At 36.9% G+C, this 9,844-nt stretch overlaps 1 protein-coding gene across 1 annotated transcript; it reads right to left on the bottom strand.

The window, feature by feature from the left end:
- psmb7.2 (proteasome subunit beta 7) lies at positions 1-9,054 on the bottom strand. The gene is made up of 8 exons (XM_002941264.5): positions 8,612-9,054; positions 7,424-7,517; positions 5,696-5,793; positions 4,785-4,925; positions 2,945-3,060; positions 2,309-2,367; positions 1,113-1,264; positions 1-795 (listed from the first exon to the last, which is right to left on the bottom strand). The coding sequence occupies exons 1-8, from the start codon at positions 8,674-8,676 to the stop codon at positions 681-683; spliced, it is 840 nt and encodes a 279-aa protein (XP_002941310.2). The 5' UTR covers positions 8,677-9,054; the 3' UTR covers positions 1-680.
- Positions 9,055-9,844: the final 790 nt, after the last annotated feature.

Below are 9,844 nucleotides of genomic sequence, written 5' to 3'. Positions count from 1 at the left end.
GTTACTGTTCCTTTAAACTCCAGGCAGGCTCTTCTATTTGCTAAAAAGTTCACCAGCCTGGGGTACTATCCATTGAGCACAACACAGCAATATCTGTCAGTGTCCCAGGGTTCCTTTCGCTGTCATAATTAGAAAAGTAAAGATCAGAACTTTGACTTTTAAGTTTGGATTTTTACTCTACTGTGTGCATGCGGGCTGTCTGGGACATCAAATTAGATTGCAGTGACATGAGCAGAGATGGTGTTGCAGTGCTAATGAGATTGTAGCCCGATTTGGTTTTCCCTTTAGGCAAATAGGAGTCTAAAGATGGGCAGAATTTAGCTGCTGATTCTAGTTCTTCAGACCGATTTAGTAGCTTATCTGCCCGTGTATGGGCACCCCCAACGGGCTTACCCCAAAAATTGTCCAGATCTTGATCTGGCAGGTTTGATTTTCTGTTGGATTGGGGACTGCATCCACTTATTGATGTGGTCCTCAGTCAGATGACGCCTATGCCCACTGGTGTAATTTGATTGTTTGACTATAACTAAAACGATCAAATTGACCCAATATCGCCCACCTTCAGGTGGGAGAACTGTCACTCATTTGGCAAATTTTTCTGTGTATGGCCTCTTAAGGTAAGCAATCATATTCACTGGAAGGTGCCTAACACATTGGTACCCCCAGTAAATTTGCATTGACTAACATGATTCATCAGTTTCCATTATCTGAACAGATTCTTCTACCAACTCCAGTCTTGTGATAGTTTCTCCCAGTACAGGGGTTGTGCCACGAGCATAACGATAAGAAGCCATCCTGAATAGCAAAGGAAGTAGTCATTACATACATGAATATGTACAGGTTATATAAATAAACCCCTCCAGATCAAATAATACATATCTAGACACTTTAGGTTTATATAAGACTAAACTGAGGGGCATGTACATAGATCAACAGATATTTATTTTATGTCATTTCTAACCCCTTTGTTGAAGCCCAGAATTTATTATTTTTTACTTTGTGACTGACTCACTTATTAAAAAGTTAGTGCATCTTAAAAAATATTCAGTGAGAAAAGGAGGTACTTTTAATGGCTGCCTTGCATAACTAGGTACCTAAATGTGTGCACTTACTTCTTTCCCCGGGTTTCAGTGGTTGTGTGACCTCTTAGGATGCGTGCCTCTTCTTTGGTAATTATGCATAGATCTACTCCGCTCCCTGAACCCAGGTCACACATAATTCCTGCAGTGATAGCCTCAGTAACAAGGCGCTTCCCTTCTTCCAGCTGTTAGGTCAGAGCAGGAGAGTAAGAGATGACAGAACTACATCATATATTTTGCAACTGATATTAAAGCTAAGGGAGAGAGAGGCATATGGTAGAAGAGGAAACAATAGATTGCAGAAAGATAACTTGCAATATTAACGTCAAGTAGTGACTGCAAGATGTATGTATTTTTTTTTACTGTAAGTCTTATACAAGTACCTAGTAATGCTAGGGAAGGAGCTCTAATGGCAGTCTGAGCTAAACTGTTTAATATTTATTTTCAATATGGTAGTTTATACATAAAGAATTTCATGTATGCATACAAAACATTTAATGCAAATATTATTTTTTGTTGAGTTTGCCATCTCAGGAAAAATATATAATAAAGCAGTAGAATTCTTAATAAATCAAATGAAAGTGAGTGTAGGACTGGCCAGAGCGTCGTAATTGCAATATATGGACAAACAATCCCTGTTTTGTTTAATGGAGAGGGCATTTGACTAGCTTAATGCACAAAATATACTTGATATATTTATATGGGTGAGTGCAGAGGATTTATTGTCTTTCTGTGTATGTTTTTTTTGTGGTCACACACACATTGCAGCCCAGCCTAATGATTTAAAATTATTTAGTAGTGAAAACAACTTTCTACTGTTTAAGTCACATATAGTAAGGGCTGTGACAGACAGGGAGATTAGTCGGCATGCAACAAATCTTCCTTGTCGCGGGCGACTAATTTCCCTGAAATGCCATACCACTGGCTAGAATGTAAATCACCAGTGGAATGGCAAACATGGCGCGGCGATTTGCAGAAATCGTGGAACTTGCCTTGAGAGGAAATTTCGGCACTGCGTATGCCATCTCACTGTTGAGTTACATTTCGGGGAGATTAGTCACCTGCTACAAGGAAGATATGTCACGCTACGACTAATCTCCCCATCTGTCACAGCCCTAACCAATCAACAGGTAGCAAACATCAGATTAGTTGGTCTGGGTTACTACACTGGGAAACTTTTATTACATGTGGGGTGAAGGCTTTTACTGTGCAAAATAATTCTACAGTACCTCCATATTAGGTTTGAAACGGTCCTCTAACACAGCTATAGCTGCAGCAGATCCAGATCCTTGAAATAGCACAAAGGGAACATTAGGAAAACTGAGGTAAGAGTTGAAAAGTAAAAACATATAACTATGTAGAATGAGTATAGTGACTGAGCAGTGTAAAGCAGACATCATCAGAAACAAGCAAAACCTTGTGCCATGATACAATTTTCTCTACAAGCCAAGATACAGCAGATACTTTTTCTAAAACTATTATAAAGTGGGCTGACATTGTCATCTATGTTATTAAATATATATTTACAACATAATTACGAAAATTAATATCTATGGTGGCAAATTATAAATGGGTAATAAACAAATTAACAAAAGCAACAATGCATATAGGTTAGCTCCAATTCACATTTTTCTAAAAGTGTGCTAGCCAGAATAACAACTTGTGTGGTACTAAGTGGGAACGGAAAAAGTGTGCAAATTATAATAAAGAGTTTAAATTGCACTGTATTTTTATGCTGTTTTTTATGGAGGTTTATGAATATGTGATTTTTTTAACATAGTGTAAATCTTCAGATATAAATTGTATTTCTGTGGTTTTATAAATAAGCCCTATAGTGTCATAGACTAGTGTATTTGTATTCTCACCGAGTGCAGTGAATGGGACTCTATCGGTTGATCCATGTGGGTATATACTGTAGAGTTGGGGACCTTTAATATCCACTCCGCCTACTATAATAGATGCTCCGATGTGACCCTGGTATCTGAGTGTATAGAGAAAGAAGAAAGAATGTAAAGGTTTGTTTTAAACCAACTCATTCAGCAGGTAGCATTTATTGATCTACTGTCTAAAGCAGTGGTTCTCAACCTCCCTAATGCCGCGACCTTTAATACAGTTCCTCATGTTGTGGTGACCCCCATCCATAGAGGAGCGGTGTCTCGGTTTCTAAGACCATTGGAAATATGTGTTTTCTGATGGTCTTTGGCGACCCCTGTGAAAGGGTCATTCGACCCTCAAAGGGGTCCCAACCCCCAGGTTGAGAACTGCTGGTCTAAAGACAGACATCCGAGTGCCGAAGGCTAAATAATAATGTCTTTTAAAACTCCATGGATGTTGTGGTAAAGTGCCAATGCAGTACCTGTAAAGCCCTGCAAGACGCCTTATTCCTATCCTTATTGCATGTTCTCAACAGTGTGCCAGTAGCAACCAATGAGCAGTTTGTTTTGAACAGTCTAATTAAAGTTTACAAACAAAAGCAAATGCCAGATTTTAACTGTTGGCAACACTTGTGCAGTTTAACATTGATACTCACAAATAAGCCTTAATTGCACTAAATTAATAAGAGTAAACTGAACTGATAATCAGCCGTGCTGTAAGGGGCATGTAGTACCTATGAAAATCATTAAAGTGTGCAATATTTTCCTTATATTTTAGCACTCTATACTTGCAATTGCATTATTAAATAAGCCTTATGAAGTGTTTTTCCTTGATAAAATTCTGATTTGTTTTCTTTTCATTTTTCTTCAGAATGGAAAAAAGTTCAAGAATCTGGTAAGATCTGGTAAGAATTCACCAAACTGTTTCCCCACATCCCAAGTTTTTTTTTCTCCAGCTTAATGCAGTTAATAACCATTTTATTCGACAGCCCAAACGTTTCCAAGTGTGCGCCAAATTCAGCTGTGAAGAAAAGCTGGGAACATTATTTCTCATTGAGGGAAATGTATCACAGTACAAGTCTATGGGAAATTCCTGCAACTCAGTAAAAACATTTATAACTTTCGGCTTCAGAACAATTGCCAGAGAGCAATGATATTTATTATTGATGATACTGTAATTATAATCACATCTGTATATATTTTTTTATTCTTATTAACAACAATACAATGCTATGATTTTGAAAAAATGCATAAATCTACAAGCCTTTAATAGTTCAACTTTGCAGTTGATTTTAAATTTTCTGGTTTTTGGAGTAAAGTGTGGATTGCACCCATTTTTTTGCACTTTTCACCCTGCCTGCAGGTACTAAATGACTCCTACAGTATCTGGGTCCCCAGCAATTAGCTGACATGAGCAAAATTAATCCTTTAGAGAGAAGAGCACTCAAAAAGCAGAGATGCAGTGCAAATGTTTATTTAATTGAGATGTTTCAGGCCACATGTACTTGAAAGAGAACAGGTGTATCCTAAAAACAAATTGCTTTTTGGAAATATTATCAGTGCATCTCTGCTTTATGAAAGTGCTACTCTTCAGTGGATTCATTTTGTCAGGGTAACAGACCCCAGCAACCAAGCAGGAGTTTTTTAAGGCTTTAACTCATCTTCTATTGACTTCTCAACTACTGCCTTGGTTGCGCCTGAAAATTGTCTTAGAATTATATTATGTACATTGTACTAAAAGTCCATTTTCAGTTGATTTACCCTTTAATTACATTTCACTTATATCGCTTCTCTATTAAAACTTTTACCGGTGCCTTTTTATTATATTCACCTGTACAGAAACTGTTTTAGGATTCGGTTAGCAGTGCAGACTCGTGGCTGTCTTCCAGTGGTCATTGCATGAATATGGAGGTTTGAGGACAGAAGCTGAGTCACATTCTCTGCATCAGCAGCCACTCCTGCTCCACAGCAGCTAAGTATATATACAAAGGGATTGTTGATATATGTATATACATTCTCATAGATCTTTGCTGTGCAACTGTGGGTTAATCATTGGATGTTTTCTTCTGAATAACCCAACAATCCTACTCATGAATTCTCCATCATTTCCATTTAACATATATTGTCAAATGCCTGAGATTAGGGTTGCAATCTTATTACTGGAGTATTTGTCTTACTAGAGAGTTTGCTATCAATACAAGAAGATCAATATCAGGACACAGGTAGACTTTTGACTTTTGTAAGGGGGGCAAAGTCTGGCCACCATTTATCAGCAGGTTTGAAAATCTCATCACTTCAGGACTGCATGGCCCCATTTTTTGCAGTCTGTTATTGGTAAAAAAGTTTGGGGACCACTTGTCTAGTACATGGGTGGCTAAAATAAATAAAGAGCTACTGATCTGGCAACCTTACCAAATGATTGTATATTCTAGTGCCTGACTAGCTTTAAGTTAGATGCTAGGCAAATACTTATGCACAAACACACAGAGCAGGAAGACTATGTAGAGACTGGTTTATGAAGAGAATGAAAGAAGATGTATATGGATATGAAATAAGATATAAAGTAAAGTAAAGTAATTTAATAGGATGGTTGTTAGCTAAATGGACAGACAACATAATATTAGCTAGATTGATAGATTCATGGCCAAGTTATATGAAGTGAGATAGAGAGAAAACAGTCAGTGTATCATTATATTAGCAGAAACAATGACAACAGATTTATAAAGCTGGATGAATACTTACTATATATTGTCAGTAATGTAATGAATCTTGGCACAGTTTTTATCAGCAACTACCATATCATCAGTAGCTCTTCTGTCTGCTCCTAATATCACCCCATCCTGTGTATATATAAAACACGTGTAAATACAGCAATAATTAGTTCCTAAAAAGCATTCAGCGCAATCTATGGAGGTTGTTGGGAGTTCTTCAGCTGGTAGTTACAGGACATACAATATATACTGTATGTGCCATTATCATGTGTGCCAGGTTACTGAAAGAGCCAAGCCTTCTGAGGATCACTAAACAAAGTTTGATATGCAACGGGTGATCAGAAAGTGGTCTGTTTCACAAGTAGTGCATATTTATTACCTGTTGATCTTAAGTTTCAGGATAATTTGTAAGAAAACTCAAGCTTTTTCCTTAAATTGCTCATGTTTTCTTGCATATATTTTTTTTTTCTACTTTTTTTTTGTATGATCTGTTTTTTTAAGAAATAACTAGGTTTTAGGAGGCAAGCTCTTTATTCTTTGACAAACCCAACTGTGTAAAAAAGAAGAAGAAAATCAATTGATGAGCAAGTTAAGAAACTCATTTGTGTTTTTGGCATGGATTATCCTAATCACAAAGGTCAGGTAATAAACATGTATTATTTTTTTCTTCCATCTATAGTTTCAACAATTTTAAACTACCATTTTTTTGCAGATGCAACTAGGACACCCTGTAAGTAGCTAACAGATTTCATTTGCTCCACTCCACTGTATCCACTACTCTTTTAGTTGATTTACTACAGCTTGAATGCAAGTTGGTCATTCCCCTTAAAGGCTAAATGACAGTCCTATACATGGACAAATGGGTATCATTAACCTGCTTTTAGTAATCACTAAATAGCACTGCCAATGTAGCCTCTAATTATGTATATAGATGATGTTTTTAATACAGAAATACATTAAGCATGTATTTCACTTTGTCCTATACAACTGTTGCCAGTAATGAAAATAATTAGTTTAGTTAGTAATGTCTACGATAACTGCAACAGAACCTAGAGGCAGATTTCTTCTGCAGTTCATGTTCTGTGAGTACTTTCTTATTCTTAGGTTACACAAACTGATTGGTAAGATGTTAGCATAGCATTGCAATATAACTGTATTTCTCCATCTGATAGGAAGCTAGTTCTGTTATGACATGGAAAACTGAGGATGGGTTATTTTATTAACTGTAATTAACTACTAATAGATAAAATAAAATTGCAGCTCACCACAGAAAATTTCACTCACTTTCTATTCATTCCTATGGGATTTTTAGAAGCATATTTATCAAATAGTCAACTCTTATTTTCAGCCATTGATAAATGCCCTTCTAAAAATCCTATAGGAATGAATAGAAAATGGGTAAAATTTTGTGTGGTGAGCTCTAATCCCGCATTTTAATAAATCTCCCCCTTGCTATTCACAACATGTCTGTTATGGTTGACTTGCACTGAAATCAGTTTGTAATGGCTTTACTGGCTTTGTTTAGACTTCCTGGTTGGCAGTCATTTTCTGGCTTTGCTGATAATTATTCCGTGAAGTTTCCTGATACACTCTTTTATCTGGTGTATAATTAAGAACAATTAGTACAAAACACAATGTTCGGCTCACATAACATACATTTGAACCAGACAGGATATTAAGATGTATATGTATTTTCACCCACAAACAAATACACATACATACAGGTCAACTTTATAATCAGATTTACTTTCTTCTGTACCTTATATATAATTCCAGCAATAGTGGTCCCTGTCTTCCTGGCTTTTGGTGGTTGAAGGCCAAGTTTTGGTCCCTGTTCCTCCAGAAAGGTGTTCCTACAAGCAGCACAATTTGAAAGGCCCAAGGTTATACAGCAGCAAATATGTCTTAGTCCACCATTATCTTCTTTTTTAAATCGTCAGCAATATTGTGTTTTCTCCTGAATTTGTCAGTGCATCTGCTGAAATATATTGCTTAAAACTAGCTCATTTAACAGGTCATCATTAGACCATTCCACCAATTTTAAAGTATTATTTAATATATATTAACTTACATTTGTATAGTACTTAATTGCTTCAGTTTTTACAATTATTCTGCTACTATTAGCAGTATAATTTCGGCTGAAAAACAACCCACTCTGTATACCCCAGTTACATATTCCCTAAATAAGCCTTAAAGATTATTAGAAGTCTGTATGCCTTTAAGCTTAATGTCAGTGTGATTTATATTTGTAGTGATTAGAAAAACGTATGGCTCTCCCAATGTTGGTAAGCTATATTTCAGTGCAGACCCAGACCATTGTCGGCTGGATCCTGGGACCCCTGTATTAAAACAGAAAAGAAAGACTGTTTAAGTTGCCCACGGTTTAGTTAATGTAGCACATGCCATAAATGTGGCTCCTACAATCAGTTATTTTTATGAAAAACATATTGTAAGTCTGCTTTTTACTAGTGAATTCCTTTAGTTATTCAGTGTGTTTTGTCTTTAAAATGGCTGCATAAGCCTACGCATACTCTGTGGGATTCCTATGGGATTTTAAAAAGTGTATTTATCAATGGGTGAAAGTTATCCCAATATCCCATTTTGATAAATCTGCCGCTAATCTCATATTTTGATTAATCTGCTACTTAGTTTTCATCATATAAAGAACAACATAAAATTCAAAATGTCGACTAAGGTAACAGGTGCCACGTATGCTCAGCATTTATTTTTGCCAGTCTACTGGGTTGCTAGTACCCTAAATTCCTGCAAAGATGACGTGCTTTAATAATTAGGTATGCATATATATTACTAAATCAGCAATGCTCACATTACACATTGATACAGTATACATGTTATAGTTATCGATATAGTTATCAATAGAATTTGCTCTGTTGCCCTTCACACTAAATACAGTGGTTTGACCTTTGGAAATATGTAAGTCCCTTACCTGGGGCAGTTCTCAAAGCTAAACCCTCCGCATGGGGGCTCATATACAGAAAGTGTTGGCAGCATCGTGTGTCTGTTGGGGTGAGGCCTTAATTGAGGTGGTTTCGAAGACACGATATGCCTTCTGGGGTTCCTTTACTGCAGAGTAGTTGCACCCTGTTCCTTTAAGAAGTGGATGATCCTCTTTTGCCTTCACATAAACTAAGTTGTTTCTCTATCACCCAGTTTTTGTGGATGATCTCACTTCTTTTTCTCTCTTTTTTTGAATCCTCTCCTTTTTATCTACCTTTCTTCTCTCTCCCTGTCTCACTTCTGATATAGAGCTTAGTTTTCTTTCACTTTCATCTTCTTTATATGCACCATGTGACCCACACCCAGACTCGCACACAATCTATTATTTGCAGAGAGACTATCGTATCACAAGCATTTCCCATGCAATGCTAGCTAGGGGATTTCCAGATTAAAAAATTACTTTCGATTTGATCATGTCAGTGGATACAGAGGAACTGGAAGCTGGGTAGGGCTGGTAAATAAGGAAACGTTTTTATAGTCACATTCAGAATTGATTCAGAATGATTATATGGTGCGGTGTAATAATAAAAGTAATATAGATTTTAGGATCTAATTGTATTTGCACAGTTTTCATTTTAAAGGACAAGAGAAGGCACCCTCAGTAATTCTACCATCCATCTTCCTTGTCCTTTAACATTGTTTTCTGCCTCTTTCAAGACCGCATATGGAAATATCATCTGGTTGTTGATAAACCTGGCAAACCAAATATTGTCTCTGCAGCTTAAGTGTTACTGCCGTTACAATATTTGATTGCTCTTTACTTCAGAACCTCTACTATTCTTCTATTTATACCTTTTATTAAGCCGTTAATACTGATCCCTTATTGCTAGGGAAAGTGACCTTTTAGCTCCCATGCCCAGGTGCTACAGTGCAAAATAAATAATTTAAAATTAAGACCAGTGGCATAACTACTCGGCACCACCCCCCTCCGCAAACAAAATCTTCGTAGGCTACAGTGTAGCCAACCCTACCCAGCCCCTGGGGAAACAGACCTTGTGATCCGGGCCTGGCGACTGCATAGTGCTCTCCAACCATTGTTATGCCACTGTTCAAGATCTCTTCATGCCTACCTTAGCTCATAACATGGTTGGGAATAAGTGCAATTTTGTCACAACAACTACCCTTGATTAATGGTCCATGAGTAACCAAAACAGCAAATTGA

This window comes from Xenopus tropicalis, chromosome 8, assembly GCF_000004195.4.
Source record: "Xenopus tropicalis strain Nigerian chromosome 8, UCB_Xtro_10.0, whole genome shotgun sequence".
Lineage (NCBI taxonomy): Eukaryota > Metazoa > Chordata > Amphibia > Anura > Pipidae > Xenopus > Xenopus tropicalis.
Note: the sequence above shows the minus strand (reverse complement) of the source record. Positions and strands in the feature narration are given on the sequence as shown.